We start from the raw sequence: 15,470 nt of genomic DNA on the forward strand, positions 1-15,470 counted from the left end.
ACCCCGTCATGAGCGTAACTCTACGCCGCACAGCAAGAGCCCTCTGGATTCCCACTTAGGCAGAAACCCAGTGAGCAACACCTCCTGTCTTGTTAAGTCACTGCAAGTGATGAGAAGGAACATACGGTACATGGATGCCTGCTCTCACTATGAGAAAGACAGCAACGTCATCAAAATACTGCTTATATTAAAGAATGTGATGAAGTTTCTTTCCTGTCTAAGTAGATAACACTTTTTTCTAGATGTATACTGCAAGTCCTTAGTAATGGCTATGGTAATAACTACAGCAAAAAAAAGCACATTCAGGTCCAAAGCCCAAAGTTCAAATGCCAGTCATTTGTATCTAAGAAGTGACTTCAGTGAGAGTATACATAGGCTTAAAAGGGAATTTTTTCCCCCTCCTCAAGATTCTTACTCTGTTTTATAGAGGTTTACAGTCAAGGAAAAAAAGCTCAAAAGGGAGGTGGTTTTCCCAGGGCTATAAAGAGAGCCAGGGCCAGAAGCAGGAGTTAAAGGAAAACACCTCCTATTCCTCCTCCCTGCTCAAATCATGTCCATGGAAGAGCCAGTGAAAGAACACTCACCAATTTCTCCTTCCACTCCAGGCTTGGGAATGCTGATTGAGGTTCGAGTCTCTGTTTCTAGTCTCTTCTTGGTTTCTCCTTTCTTCCCTATTATGTACCTGGAGGTATAAAAGCAGAACAGCACAGCATGGCTGGACCACTCCTCACCAGGGACCACAGCCCAGCTGCCCCAGTGGCTCCCCTAACACACGACATGTCCATGTCAGAGGACACATGCAACCAGCTCAGGATGCAGGCCCTGTGGCTGCTATCAGCCTGTGGCCACAGGATGACAGGCAGTGGCTTACAACTTGCTTCAGCTGAGGCACATCCTGCCACAGCATTACCATCCACGTTATCCCCTTCCCCCCCCCCCCCCAATAACCCCAGACAAAGAGCTAATGACACTTCCCAGTTGGTGCGTTGCTCGAGATAGTCATTTGCCAGCATCCAAAAAACAAAAGAATACCTTTCCCTCTCTACAGTTCAGTAAAACTATTTAACCCATAAAACTGTAAAAACTAACTGGATAAAGCTTTGAACGTGGCAGGCTTCCTAGTGAACATCAGATCTGAGTCAACAGCCGGTTCCAGGTGCGTGTGCTTTCTCTCAAAGCTTTCACAAATCCCCCTGGCAGGCTGCTCACCCCAGTTCTTTCTCCTTTTTTTCCACTCTCGCTGACACTTTCATGTTCAAGGGAAGAGATGCTCAAACACTCTCCTACCAGCCAGAAAGCACCACCTGCTGTCTCTGCCACAGCAAAGGCTAGGAGTCAAGCGTGGCAGTAGAAAGGCATTGCCAATTTTCCTCTCCCAGAAGCAGGACAGACACAAAACAGAGATCTGGCGCTTACCCTGAACCCCGCCAAAATATATTCTGCACAGAAAAGCTTTCCCAGTCAAAGGCAACTCACAGAAACCAGAACCCAATAGGCTCACTTGTATAAGGGGCTGGGAACCTCCACTCTGCACTGGAAGCCTTTCTCAGTCTCTTCCACCACAAAGGCATCGCATGGTTCATCCGCACAGTCACTGGGCCCTACCAGGAAAAGCAGCGCTATGTAGGACAACAGACTCACAGCCTTCCCCTGAGGTTGAAGATAGCAACAGACATACTCCCTTCTGCTGCAACTAACTGCTTTTTATTTCACCTTGTACCAGCTTCAAAAAAACATAATGACTGCTTCAAAATCTGCCCTGCTTGGGAGGTGCAGAGCCCGTACTCTCAGAGCCCAGGCTTCATCCTGGCTGCAATTTGTGCAACAGCTTGGTGGGAATGCCCTCCTCCAAGTTTTGCACCGCTCTCCAACAACACACAGAGACACTGGAGCAGAAATTTATAAGTCGCAGAAGAATAAAAATAGAAGGTGAGGAAGTTTAGTTCAAAGGTCCAGAGATTTGTGCCTGTTAAAATCAAATACACTTTCCAGAAAGAGGCTGAGGGGGTTCTCTATGCTTCCTCTCACATACAGGGATGGATCCAGGTAGCAGGCAGCTTATAACTGCTTTGTTTGATGCACTGAAGGGCAGGGTGGAAAGGAGAAACACCACGGTCACAATTCTCTCTGAAAGATAGCAAAGGGACTTTTTTTCTGTCTACAACTCACACAGAACTACAACAAACACGTAGGCAGAAAGACAACAAAAAGCAAAGCAGAACCCGTGAAAAACAGATCTACAGAGCCAAGGTGTGGCTTTTTTTTCTTTACTAGCGATCATTCAGAGCCAGCAAAAGTGATCAACAGCCAGCAACACAGACACACAAACTCATACTGAGTAATTATGGCTACATCCACTCTTTGGTCACAGTGATCACCCAACACAAAGTGTTTTTCTTCCTGCTTTTCACAGCTCATTCCACCACACAGACAGGCCCTCATGCACACAGACACAAGAGGCAACACCAAGTGTCAGCTCTGTCCCATGCCACTGCAGTGATCCCGTGCGGCACAACACCTGTGTAGAAGTCCTCCTCCTCCTGCTGTTGGACCTGCTCATGAATGACGTTCTTCCTGTACACTCGCCCACCGATCCTGACCAGGGTGGGCCGTAGGACATCCATCACACTGCTCTTCCAAGGACAGTGAGCTGCAAACACACACGCAGCTGTGTGAGGGCAGGTGAGCCCTGAGAGGTATCTCTGAGCTCCTCAAACCCTGTCAGCATTCAGCAGCTCTGCAAGGGCTGTGACCCAACCACACCAGCATATCTCACATTATCCTTTTGCATAGAATCATTACAGTTGGAAACGACTCCTAAGGTCATCTTGTTTAATCACCAGACCGCTGCCCACGTCCCTCAGTACCACATCTTTACAGCTCTGCAACACCTCCAGGGACGGCGACCCCCCCACCTCCCCAGGCAGCCTGTGCCTATGCACCACCACTCTGAGAAGAAACGTGTCCTAACTCCCAATCTGACCTTCACCTGGCACAACTCCCCCTGGCTGTCACCTCTCACCGTTACCTGGGAGCAGAGGCCAACCCCACCTCTCCACCACTTCCTTTCAGGAGCTGCAGAAAGCGATGAGGTCTCCCCTGCTCTCCAGACTGACCCATCCCAATTCCAATTCCCTCAGCCACTCCCCATAAGACACCTGGCTCCAGCTCACAGCTGTGTTGCCCTTCTGTGGGCCCTTCATTATTTCTACTGAGGAAGGCTGAGCTTCCCCTCCAGCTGCCCTGCTACAGGACATCAGGCACCTAGGTTCCCTTCAGCCTAAAGATATTAAAACATTAAAAACCATGTAAGCCCTGTACGGCATTTCTGCATCACCTCAGTGCACCACTCTGTGTGGCCCCCGTGTTTCTCAGAGCTTACATGGTGCTTTTATTTCCACAGAAAATACAAAAAACAAGATTCCCCGTGAAAAAAATACACCGAGTTTGAGACAAACGGAGGCAATTCTGGACGTGCTCCAGAGAGACGCGGGCTGATTTTCGCTGTGGAAAACACACGCAGGCGTGCAGCAGCACGGCAAGCAGTACGGTCGATCAGACCTCAAACCTATACACGCCACCGAAACGGTTACGTGCAACAACTCCGCTCACCCAGGCGCTTTTAGAACAGATTCCCGCCAGCGAACAAGAGCTCCGGCAGCACGCCGCCCTGCGTCGGAGCGTTTGTGGGAGCGCTACCACGGCACTGACAGGGTAGGCACAGAGCCCGCTCCCGAGGCTCCCGTGCACGCTGCCTGCCGAGCCGCGGCGCTCGCGGCCACATGGCTTCCATTCCCCCACACCTCGCTCCACACACGTAGAACCACCAACCCCCGAACACGCCCCACGACAGCGCCGTTCCAAGGTTACCGCCCTCTTCCCCCACCGGAAGTCGGCTGGGGCCGCGCGCAGTGCGCGCCCGCCCGCCCTCCCGGCCCAGCATGCACCGCGAGCGCGATCACGCGCGCCGCCTGCGCCAAGCGGTGCGGGCGCCCAGGTGAGGCCCGGAGCGGGCAGTCGAGCCTCGCAGCGAGAGGGAGGCGGAAAGGGGGCGGGCGGCGAGAGGGAGGGCGCTCGACCGGGCGGGAGCGGAGCGTCGGCGGCAAGAACCGCACTCACCGGGAAGCGGCTCGCTACGGAAGCCGGGGAGGGGCCGCGGTGTGGCGCATGCGCGGCGGTTGGGGGGGGGGGCCGCCCCCCCGGGGGGGGGGGCGCAGGCGCACTGGCGCCGCGGAAGCCGCTGCATGCGGGGCAGGAGTGTGGGCAGGGGGCGGGGCGGGGCGGGGCGGCGCACGCGCGGGCGGGCAGCCTCGTCCCACACACAAAATGGCGGGCGATGAAAGCCTCGGGGGGGCCATTCACCCCTCGGTAGTCTGGGTGCTCTAGCGTCTCACCGCTCTCCCAGTAAAGAATTTCTTCCAAATATCTGGTGTAATAGGGCACTGTATGATTCAACGACACATAAAAGAGCCTGCCAAAAGGTGCTGAACAGAAACACCTGTAGTGGGGAGGGATGCAGTGTTAAGCGCTGTGCTGGAGCAGCAAGCGCTGTCACTTAGAACAGCCCAGCAGTGGCTGAGGGAGCAGTGGCTCCCTCAGCCCAGCGTTGAGGGAGGTACCTGATAAGTGCTAAACGTCCCATTCCCACCAACGCAGCAACACACAGTCGCTCTAGAAAGACTGAGAAGAAGCCAGGCGAGCAGCGGCCAGCCTTGTGCTGAACAGGCAGATGTTGTTTGTTGCTGCAGGAGGCCAGGGCACGCTGTGAGGGCAGCTGACGCGAGGCGGGCGCTGATGCAAGGCAGGGCGCTGTTGCTGCAGCCGGGGCGCGGTGCGGCTTCGCGCAGGATGTGCACGGGAACTGGCAGTCCTGCAAGCTTCCAGCTTGTATGAGGGAGTGGGGCTTTCTCTGTGTTTGTGCTCCTGGAAATGAGGCCAAAATAAAGAAGTCTTTTTATGGCTCTCGGGAGCAGGAGCAGAGCCAAGCAGCTGACAGCCTGCGGAGCTGGGTCAGCGACCTGCACCAGGTTATTTTTATGTGCTGCAGCAATCCCGCGACGTTCCCAGGCCCCTCGCTATGAGGGTCGGCCCGAGGGCTGCCCGCCGTTCGGGGGTGCTGCCGTGGGGTGTGACAGCTGCCTGCGGCTAAGCAGGGTGCAAAGCCGCAGCCGTTCTCAGCGGCCGGCTCTGGAGTCAGCCGTGATGGGCGTGCCTGGCTGCGTGCCCCGCCGCTGCGATGTGCTGGGGAACTCCAGCGGTGCAGCCAGAGCGGATGTGCGCAGGCCGGGGCATGCACCCTGTGGCTGGCTTCCTGCCCCTGTGGGTGTTTGGGACGAGGCTCCTGGTCCTATATGCACCCGTTAGCACTGATGTCTTGGCCCAGAAGTGAGAAAATTTGCCGCTGAGGTGCCCTTCCTAACTGTGCTCTGCTTCCCTTCCATGGCTGCAGGTTGGGACGGGGTGAAATGGCCGCCTCCTCTTCATCCTCTTCAGCTGGCGGAGTCAGTGGCAGCTCTGTGACAGGATCCGGTTTCAGTGTCTCGGACCTGGCACCGCCCCGAAAGGCCCTCTTCACCTACCCCAAGGGAGCCGGGGAGATGCTGGAAGGTGATTGCACAGGCTGACTTCTGCACCTCCTCCTTCCCCACAAGCATGGGACCCCAGGGCCCGCTCAGACTTGGGCTGGCAGAAGCCAGGGGGAGGAAGGAAGCTCCAGGGCCGGGCCCTGTCGCAGTGCCTTTTCCCATGGCCTGCCTGGTGGCTCCCTGCCTACCATCACTTGTGAGGAAGTGACTTTTCTTGCAGTCACCTCAGTTTTAAGTCCGTGACAGTGCTTCAGACAAGGAAGTGATCCACCTGAAAGGGAACATGACAGCATTAATTGCTCATTGTTAGCTTATCCTTTGAAGTCGGACAGGAATTACTGTAAAGATAGCTGAGGCAGGAGTATTTTTCTTGGCAAAAGAAGTTCTGGGGTTAGATTGGACTGGGCTAGTACAGAAGGCAGCCTGTGTCCCTGCTAGCCAGGAAATGCAAGGCTTGTTTTGGCTCTCAATGCGAGCTGAGGCCTTGCTGCAGGGATCTGCGTGAGCAGCATGAAGGGATGATAAGGACCCTTGACCTAGCTGGAGGCGTGCCTCCTGCTGTATGGCACAAATTCAGCAGCAAATAGGGACTAGACCTCTCTCCTGACTTTTGGAGACTGAGCACAATCCCCCCACGGTGTTCTACAGGGCCATATTAGCTGGCCTTGGCCCTGTGGCTCAGACATGCCTGGGTTTCCCTAGGTATGGACATGACATGGCAGCGCAGGACAGCTGGGAACTGAGCTCTGTGTTGTAATCGCTGTTTTTATTACACATTAGAGTCCTTATGCCAGTCTATTGAGGTAATTATGACTAAAGAGTTGTTCATAGAACTTAATGAGTCCTCAAAACAAATTAAAATAATGAAGCACTTCATGTTAGCAAATAGACAGGCAACTGTTCTTCCTGAGAGCTGCTCAGCCTGGATGGCTGGGCTCGAGGCAAATGGGGAATCCGAGGAGAGGGAAGGCAGTTGTCTCCCACAGAGGTAATGAGAGCATTTGAGCAGCGCTAGTTATGCTTGAAAATGGTGCAGCATTAACACAGTATTTTGAGAGCTTGCAAGAGAGGATGTTGCGATTGTGGTGCAGCTCAATTCTTCCTTCTCACCCAGGACTCAACTTCAGATTAGTTGTCCAGGCCTGTTGCCAGGGCTCCATTTGTCCCCTCAGCCTTAGAGCTGCTGCTCTTCCTCATCTTAACAGTGAGCGGCATGTACTTGATTTTATTTTGGGCTGACCAATCCATTTTGGGTGGCAGCAGCAATTGTACACTCTCCCTGTCACAGGAAACTTTAGCTTCTTCATTCTGAGATAGCAGGTGATAACATTCATACCTTCTTCAGGCAATTGCTAGTGTGGTAGCTGCGTACCTGTTTCCTTCTCAAAAATCCCTGCTAACTGACTGATTTTTATTGGCACTGTAATTCGCTTGTTGCTAAATCAGTCCTTTTTGGAAAAGGAAGTGGCATAAGCCACATTAGTCCTTGGCACACAATTAGCACTGTATACCAGGCTGCTTTACTCCTCAGATGTTGCATGATCAGTTAACTGATTTAGCTTGTAAGATGCACGTTATTTGAAATCCCTTGTGTGGGGTTATGGCCTATGCCCATGGGAAATCATAAAGCATTGTAAGGACACAAGTGTCTGAGCCCCGAGGGAATCAGAGGCTGTCGTAATATTTGCTAGCTTCTGCTTAGCTTAGCTTCTATTTAAAAACAGACTAAAATTACTTGATGGAGGGAATGTAACAGTATTTGTGGATTTGCAGCCTTACTAAGAGCAAAGCCCCTGTGTCAATCTGACAGCACTCTGGAATTCATTCAACTGACTTAGAACCAAAATGCCATGGCAGAGTGTGATTCTCCACATGTCTGAGGGAGGTGAGGGCTCAAGTAACGCAGCTCTTTGCAGTTTCCATCAGGTGTGTACGGCTTGCCAGGTCTGCTGCTGGTCATGAGGACAGGTGCTGGCTTTCAGCAGCCTGCAGAAGGGTCACAGCCTCTTACTGTGAGCCAACACAGGTCCCTTCCAAGCAGCTGTTTGGAGCAGAGGGGGTTCACCAGCTTGATGGAAATCCATCTTGAATGGCCATTCCTGGCCATTCTCCTTTCTCTTCCAAACCCAGTATGGTTTTATTCAAGCAAGGAGGTGTCAGTGCACTTCATGTCTAGGTGGTTAAGCTGCTGGCACATACAGCTTCAGTTGCTGGCTTTTTGGTGTTAAACATAAAAACAAAGGGAGAGCTTTGAGTTTTCTCTCACATGTCCTCTCTAGCTGCAAGTGTCATTGCTGCATGCATGCGGCAGCTGCTGGAGCCCATCGGCTGCAGTCGTGGCCTCAAGCCACAGGGCTCCCAAAGTTGGTGCACGAGCAGCATGCCTGTGCTGCTTCACATGAATGGGAGCAGCTGGGCTGTAGCAAGCTCCTTGTGGGGCTGTCCGCCTCTGCCCTTGTATATCTCACACAGCTGCATGCCTGTGAGTGGAGCTCCTTGTGGCAGCAGTTCCAAGGGAGCAGAGCTGCTTCCTGCTCTCTGCTTGGCTGCACAAGACTCAGTGGGGCAGCTCCGGCCCCCCCCATCCCTCTTCCCTTGCCCCTCACACCCCAGGAAGCTCCCCAGGAAGGAAGCGTGGGCTGGGTGGACCAGACCTGCTGACACTGCTGTAGCAGTGGCTGCTTCCCAGCCAGCGAGCGATCCGTGCTCAGAAGCGATGGCTCCCAGGTAGCACAGCCACCTGCCTGCCTGCCAGCCCCAGCTGAAACCTTTGGTAGGATTTGACTGCAAGGCCTAGAAACCAAAGCGCTGCACGCTTACTGCAAGAGAAAGCACTGAAACTAGACAGATGGGCAAACCCACAGCTCAAATATAACAATATTGGCCATAGTTAGGGCTGCTCCATCACAGGGCTCTCAGAACAGATGAAACCACCTCCCTTTTTCTATTTACAGATGGCTCGGAAAGATTTCTTTGTGAGTCTGTCTTCAGCTATCAGGTTGCATCTACATTAAAGCAAGTGAAACACGGTAAGCACATTATGTTTTAGCTGTATGCCGATCAGGGAAGATGGGGGCAAAAGCAGCTAAGAGGCTGACATATTCTAGGGTGCCAACCACAAAAAAGCAGAATAGCCTTTTAAGTTTGTGAATTAATGCCAAGTCAGGCTACCAGTGAGTCTTTTTGCAAGCCCTATGCAAAGCAAAGGGAACCCACACAGCCTGGGTGGGAATAGGTCATGCCTCTTGCAGCTTGTTTTTCCATCACCCTGTGCAGAGCTGCCTTCACTGGAGGTGAGGCCAGGCGAGGAGGCTTGGGGCAGGAAACGCCCACGACCTGATGGTGGCCTGGTACTGACTGCCTCTTTGGCCTCAGGCAAGTCACTTGATGCTGCCTTTGTTTCCCTGCTGAGCCTCACAGCCCTGCCAGGGTCAAGCGAGGTTTCCAGAAGTGTTTGGGAGCGGATGCACTGCTCTGCACAAGAGTGTGGTGTGAGGTGGTGGGGCTGACTGTGCTCTGTCTCTCCCCAAGAGCCTTGCATGAGCTTTTACTTCCCTCCTGGGATCTGTGCCCGTGGCCCAGGTGATGATAACTGAACGATGGGCTTAACTGCACGGCTTCACTCTCAGGACGCTGGGCAGAGCTCAGCACCAGAGCCCATCCGTTTCTTGAGGGTCACATCCTTTCTGGGCTCCACCTCTCGTCAGCTAGAATGGGCACTTCCATGTGTTGTCTCAGACCGGAGAGGTTTCCTGTCCTCCACCAGTGATGGCTGCCAGGAGGAGGTCTCAGGCTGTGATCCCATGTTTCTCGATTGCAAAGCAAAGCTGAACTTTGGAGCCATTGTTTCTACAGCCCCAGCTCTCCTGCACCTGTAACTACCAGTGGCTGTAACTACCAGCGGCTGCCATGCAGACTGGCACCCTAATGAGCAGCAGCTTTTGGAACTGGTTTGTGGAGCGCTTGGTTGCCTCCCTGAAGGAAAGGGGAAAGGCTTAAAATAAGATCGAGGTCATCGTTTTGTTTGTTTGTTTGATGGCTCCCAAAATACCAAGTCGCAGGAGGTGGAGTGAGAACAGGCGCCTTTAGAAGCGCCCAACCTCTGCGGCTGCAGTCAGCACAAATTGTGCACATTTTATGCTATGCCTTTTGCTAGCAAGTTGGCTCCTGCCAGGCTGTTTTTTTTTCCAAGACGCTGCCAAGCTATGAAACTTGCAGTGCAGCCAAGAGAAGGGCTATTCTCATCTCTGTACCACTTCAGCTCATTTAATTGAAAATGGAGCCTGCATGCCAAGCGCACAACTGGTTTTAAATAAAGCTGAGCGGAACAAGTTGTCCCAGGGAACCCCGGGGAGGCAACCTGCCTCTCCTCTGAGGTTCTTTGTCGTTAGCACACTCGGATTGCAGCGCTTCTGCTAGAGTCATCCAGCTTCTTCCCAAAGGACCATCATTGGCAGGAGGAGTTCCTTGCTCTGTGCAGGGCCAGGCTTTCTCTAAACTTCTCTGTTCTTTTGTACCATAAATGTTTATGCTAAAGAAAAGAACTCCATGCTGTTTGCGCCTCCTTACACTCATTGTCCTCTCACATTTCCTTGTTACAATTTGTGGCAGGGCAGGGATGGGTAGAAGACAGATTCAGCATTTCCCAAGCAGAAAAGCCTGTCCCTTTTGCTTCCTTGTTTGATCTGGCGAGGTCCTCTCGCCATTTGCACACGCTGTCATGTACAGTGGGTTTGCATTCAAATCAGCTTTTGGTGGGGTCGATTCTTCACTGTGTTCCCCACTGACAGCTGGGAATTTACATCTAATTGCAAAGTTTAATTGCAGTGTCGTTTCAAACCACGGTTACCTTTGAACTTCTTGCAGATCAACAAGTTGCACGGATGGAAAAACTGGCTGGTCTGGTAGAGGAGCTGGAGGCAGATGAGTGGAGGTACAAGCCAATAGAGCAGCTGCTGGGATTCACTCCCTCGTCGGGCTGAGCACGTCTGGATCTCTGCTGCCGGAGAGCAGAAGAAAGGCACTCTCTGGCCCAACTTCAAAACACGCCACCATCTATCAGGGTATTTACAGCTGTGTCAGCAGGATTGGGCTGAAAGAAAGAAAGAAAGGGAGATATAAAGCTGAGTGGCAGGGGAAGGAACCCACTAAGTTGGTCTGCTCTTTCCCTCCTGTGCACTGGCCCAGGTTATCTCCTGCCTGGGAAGCGTGCGTCTCTGCCACTCCAGCCAGGCCTCTGCAGAGCACTTCCAGGCCCTCTCAGAAAGGCTCTGCAGTCCCAGCCCTTCTTCTGGACAATTGACAGGATGAGATGCGTCCTGGGTCAGCTGCAAGGGGGACTCTTTGTCAGCGGTGCTCCTGTATTGCTGAAACTGTCTTCTTTCCAGCACTGTTTCTCTTTTGTCTGCACAGTGCTGGTAGCACATGGCTCTTTAATGCGGAAGCTGTGCCCTGAATACCCCGAAACCCTCTTCCTCCCTATTATGTGTTAAATTGTTCTGTGATAATAAAATAATTCTGTCTTGGAAACCATTTCTTTTTTCACTACTTAGTATGGGAGGGGGTGGGGGGAGGGGTGTGATGAAAGGAACAGTCAGCTGTTGAGGTGGGAACCAGGTTTAATGGAGCTCTGAGGCACCTCAGCTGTTGTAATGGTAAACTGAAGTACAATCAAAAATATCCTCTGAGAGAAAGAAAACAAAGCACGCTTGCTTTATGCTCAGAAGTGAATTGACTTAAATCAGATTTTAATCCTGGTTTAAATCCATGCATTTTAATCATCTTGTTTTTCATTTGTACCTCAGCTCTGTTCTTAAGGAGAACTGGGTTTCTGTTTTCTGGCATAACCATTTCAACATGTTCATTTTCCATCGGAGCCTTAACACTGCGCTCGCCAGCAGGGGGATGGGCTCAGTACTTCGGCAGTTGTACAACCTAATAATCCAGCTGCCTAATTTTTCCATCTTCATTATCTTACTTCCCAGATCATTTTTTGTTCTTTTGTTTTTTTTTTTTTATTTTTATTTTTAAACTCAGCAGCCTCAGTCCAGCCACATCTGGGTTGAAACTGAGACGCCATTGAATCTGTACACATTTCAGCAGTTTTGCCAGCAATCTGTGGTAACAAAAACCAAAGGGGAAAAGTACGCAGTCGTGTTTTGCATTTGTTTCCGTTTACACATGAGTTCTGGTACCGAAGCCAACTCTTCATTACCTGCAGAGAGGGGCTGAGATTGTAGACATAGGAGAACTCTCACAGTGCGGGACGTGATGGAGAGCATCGCAGAGCCAGCTCCTGGGATGCCTGTGCAAGCAGAGGCCCTGCCCTCACCACCAGATTTCCTCCTCTTACTTGAGTGCTGCTTGCCCCAGCCACATAAACCCACCGTGGCCAAAGGTGCTGAAAATACTGCTGCCCTCACTACCTGCCAAAGGTGAGCTCCGCCTGACTCTCGCCCACCCTATGTGCTGCAGTCAGCACGGTCAGAAAAAAAAACTTCTGCTTTTATTGCACAAAAAGAAACTTTGCCACCACTGCGGCTATGGGGATGTCAGGGTTCTGCCTGCTGGCACAAGGACAGGTCGCAGCTTTGCAGCGAGTGCCAGAGGGGGGCATTTTGGTGCTGAGGTGCACGGCATTGCCCAGGTCTCACCAATTAGGTGTCCTCTTGGGGCTGAACCTCCTGCTGTCCTTGTTTTTCAGCCAGTCCTCCGTGTTTGTTGGGCTTGCGGCTGGAACAAGCAAACCCAGGGAACAACCCCAACCCCCTGCCGTACATGGTGTGTTTGTATGTGCACAGCACCAAAATAGACGTGTGTGTGAGAGCGATTCGGAGGAAGTGAAAAGTTCATCGTGTACAGTATGACAAATGCAAAAACACATCAGTCCGTCCCTCCTCGCGCTCGGTAAACACTTTATGTAAGGCAGCAGAATTGGAGGGCTTGCTGCAAAGCCCCTCTCCCTCTGCTCCAAATGCAGGTTTGGGAACGCCCGGTGTGTCCCATTTCTGCTTTGAACATCTGCGGGGCGACTTCGGGGTGATCAAAGCCCGCACTTTCAGCTGCACGCCCACAGCTGGGGGGTCTCGGCAGCCCGCGTGAGCACCGCCAAACGGCTCCGCAATTAGTCTGAGGCTTGGCCGCAGCTGGGAGCGGAGGGGGAAGGGAGCCCCGGAGCTGCGAGCAAAAGTTGAGGCGGGGAGGGGAAAAAAAAAAAAAAAAGCCTGAACAAAGAGTCCCGTTCAGGCTGCTCGCTGGTTTTCCTGTGGGTGCTCGCGGCAGAACGCCATGTACCGGCGCGGCCCCGGGCCCTCGATGCTGAGCCAAGGCACGCGCTGGGCCCAAACCCCAAACACTGATGCGAGGCCGCCAGCCGTGGGGCGCGGGCACTCACCGTGCGCGTCCCGGCCGGCCCGGGCTGCACGCCTCGCCCGGCGGCACGGCAGCGTGGACGCGCCGCGCTCCCCGCTGCCGCGTTTAATCTCCTCGCCCCCAAGCGGCCCGCCGGTCCTTCTGGCCCCCTCCCCCCCGCGGGATCGCGCTTTGCGAGCCGCGTACGTGGGGATAATGCAGGCCGAATGGCTTTCGGGGAGCGAGCGTGAGGTCGGGCGCAGCTGCCGCATCCCCCGGGGCCGTAGCCCCGCGCGGGGCACAGACGTGACCCTTCTGCGCGCCGCGGACGTGCGCCAAGGCACTCGGCGAGCCCCCGCGCAGCGCCTTCCCCCGGCCCCGGCCCCTCGAAAGCGGCAAAGCGGCGTGATCAAGCGGAGCTAATCCTCGGAGGGAGGGAAGGAGGCGGGGGCGTCCCCGCGGGCGCAGCCGGCCGAGAGCGGCCCGGCCGGAAAGTCCGTGCACGGACAGCCCCGCGCCCCTCGGCCGCTCTGCCGCGTGCTGCTGGCAGCTCGGACCCGGCCGCGCCGCACGGAGCGAAGCGCCTCGCTGAGTCCGAAACCTGTCGTGGGGGCTCTGCGGTCAAACACGGGGCACGTTATGCCGAGGGAAGAAACACGTTTACGTTCAGCAAAGCCTTGGATGGCCGTGTTTGAATCCCAGCTTATCTTAGCAAGCTGCGATCCCCGTGACCCTCTACCTTCATTTCTGCCCGTTTGCCATTTCCCCCCGCTCTGACCCAAAGCCAGCAGCCCCTCTCTGCTCTCCACCTATTCTGAGCCACGCAGCTGCGCACCGCTCGTACAAGCGCGTCGAGAGCAGCTCCGTTGGGAACGAGCTCTGGCACCGTCCCAGCACGTACGTGCGCGATCGGAGGGCGCTACGCAGCGCATCCCCACAGCCCCGAGCGGAGCCGAGAGGAGCCGAGCGGGGCCGAGCGGCGGAGGGGGAGGAGGGGGCGTGCCTGCCCGCTGTCGCCGGGCAGGAGAGACGCCGCGGACGTGCCCCGCGCTGCCATTGGCTGGCGACGCGAGGAGGGGGCGCGGCGGTTCGCGCCGCCTCTATATAAGCGGCCGGGCCGTGGTACGGCCGGTCAGAACGAGAGGGCGGCGGGGCGCGGGGTCGGCGTCATGCCTGGGTTGTGGGAGCGGCTGGCGGGCGGTGAGCGGGGCAGCCTGGAGAGCTCCGACTGCGAGTCGTTGGGCAGCGCCTCCGGCTCGGAGGGAGGTGAGCTGGGGCTGGAGAGCGCGGAGGGCTGTGGGTGCGCGTTATGGCTGTGGGTGCGCGTTACGGCCCGGAGGGAGGTGAGCGGGGGCCGGAGAGCTGCAAGGGGAGGGAGGGTGAGCCTGCGGGGGGCCGGGCGGTGTCGGGCGAGCGGAGGGCTGTGGGTGCGGCGTTACGGGGCGGTCGAACGGCACCCCGAGCCCCCGCGCTGACCCGTCCCGTCTCGTCCTGCAGACCCCGACCAGACCTCCCTGCCGGACCTGGAGCTGCTGCACGACCCCGAGGACGAGCTGCTGAGCGCCCGGCTGCTGGAGCTGGTGCAGGCCGCGCTGGGCAGCGCCCCGCTGGGCTCCCGCCGCCGCTCACGCCTCTTGATGCCGGCCCAGCTCGCCTCCCAGCTGCGGAGCGAGCTGCTGCGCCTGGCCTGCAGCGAGCCGTGCGGGCTGCGGGGAGCCCTCCTCGACCTCTGCGTGGAGCACGGCAAGGCCTGCCACGACGTGGGGCGCATCGCCGCGGACCCTGCCGTAGTGCCGACCTTCCAGCTCATCCTGGTGCTGCGGCTGGACTCCCGCCTCTGGCCCAAGATCCAGGGACTCCTCGCCTCGGCACCCGCCCTCAGCCCAGCCTTCGGCCAGTCCCTGAAGCTCAGCACGGGCTTCACGGTGATGAAGAAGAAGCTGTACAGCTCCGAGCAGCTGCTGGTCGAGGAGTGCTGATGGGAGAGCGCTGCCAGCCTGGAAAGCGAGGCGGCCCTCGGTGCCTGCCGTGCTGGGGCGGCCCGGGGTGTTGCCGTGGCCCCGCTGATGGCCCCGTGCTCTGTGGACCCACAAGGAGGATGGTGGCTGTGGCCGTGCCCCTGGGCTCGGCGGCAGGGTTGCTGCGGGGGCAGGCGGTCTCCTGCTGATCAATTTTTTTTCTTGGTATCAATGATTGTAATCAATGGGGTTTGTGGGGGAGGGTGTGTGTGTGCGTGTTGTGGGAGTGAGCGACGGCTGAGCTGAGCCCGGATCATAAGAAACCCCACTGCTGACATCTGGCAGCTGCGTTGTGGGTCCTGGTGCGGCAGCGGGGGTCTGAAATCATGTGTGTCTTTGTCACGGGGAGAAGCCTGGTGTGTGAGTGGCACGGGGATGGAGGGCAGGATCCCTCCCTGATATGGCCCGTGTGCTTCATTGATTACAGTTACACTCATACACTTGATGTTCAAGTGCAAGACTTCCTATGCAATTGTGTCATTTTTTTACTTTTCTAATAAAACCTGACTCAGTGATA

General features: G+C 55.3%; 3 protein-coding genes across 5 annotated transcripts in view; 2 read left to right on the forward strand and 1 right to left on the reverse strand.

The window, feature by feature from the left end:
* Window positions 1-4,195, reverse strand: part of ASCC1 (activating signal cointegrator 1 complex subunit 1) — a 27,601-nt gene extending 23,406 nt beyond the window's left edge. For 2 of the 3 annotated variants that reach the window (XM_042863521.1, XM_042863519.1), the window contains exons 1-4: window positions 4,120-4,189; window positions 2,519-2,650; window positions 1,502-1,601; window positions 585-682 (exon numbers count right to left, since the gene is read on the reverse strand). In XM_042863521.1, the coding sequence (XP_042719455.1) occupies window positions 585-682; window positions 1,502-1,601; window positions 2,519-2,624 (304 nt within the window). In that variant the 5' untranslated portion in view covers window positions 2,625-2,650; window positions 4,120-4,189. Of the gene's footprint in view, window positions 1-584; window positions 683-1,501; window positions 1,602-2,518; window positions 2,651-4,119 lie in introns of all 3 variants that reach the window. The other variant, XM_042863520.1, reaches the window with a different exon arrangement.
* ANAPC16 (anaphase promoting complex subunit 16) lies at window positions 3,935-11,114 on the forward strand. The gene is made up of 4 exons (XM_042863522.1): window positions 3,935-3,997; window positions 5,450-5,607; window positions 8,540-8,614; window positions 10,452-11,114. Exons 1-4 carry the CDS (start codon window positions 3,942-3,944, stop codon window positions 10,565-10,567), a joined length of 405 nt encoding a protein of 134 aa, XP_042719456.1. The 5' UTR covers window positions 3,935-3,941; the 3' UTR covers window positions 10,568-11,114.
* Window positions 11,115-14,079: 2,965 nt separating this feature from the next.
* Window positions 14,080-15,470, forward strand: DDIT4 (DNA damage inducible transcript 4). Its single transcript, XM_042863145.1, has 2 exons — window positions 14,080-14,201; window positions 14,433-15,470. Exons 1-2 carry the CDS (start codon window positions 14,105-14,107, stop codon window positions 14,912-14,914), a joined length of 579 nt encoding a protein of 192 aa, XP_042719079.1. The 5' UTR covers window positions 14,080-14,104; the 3' UTR covers window positions 14,915-15,470.

This window comes from Lagopus leucura, unplaced genomic scaffold (assembly GCF_019238085.1).
Source record: "Lagopus leucura isolate 7727_CA_CO unplaced genomic scaffold, USGS_WTPT01 Super-Scaffold_739, whole genome shotgun sequence".
NCBI classification, from domain to species: Eukaryota; Metazoa; Chordata; class Aves; order Galliformes; family Phasianidae; genus Lagopus; species Lagopus leucura.

Excerpts from the sequence above, each read along its gene's own strand:
- ANAPC16 (XM_042863522.1), top strand. The coding sequence starts at position 3,942 with ATGCACCGCGAGCGCGATCACGCGCGCCGCCTGCGCCAAGCGGTGCGG. Across the intron at positions 3,998-5,449 it reads CAAGCGGTGCGGGCGCCCAG|GTTGGGACGGGGTGAAATGG; the intron begins GTGAGGCCCGGA and ends CCATGGCTGCAG. Across the intron at positions 8,615-10,451 it reads ATTAAAGCAAGTGAAACACG|ATCAACAAGTTGCACGGATG; the intron begins GTAAGCACATTA and ends AACTTCTTGCAG.
- DDIT4 (XM_042863145.1), top strand. The coding sequence starts at position 14,105 with ATGCCTGGGTTGTGGGAGCGGCTGGCGGGCGGTGAGCGGGGCAGCCTG. Across the intron at positions 14,202-14,432 it reads CGCCTCCGGCTCGGAGGGAG|ACCCCGACCAGACCTCCCTG; the intron begins GTGAGCTGGGGC and ends CTCGTCCTGCAG.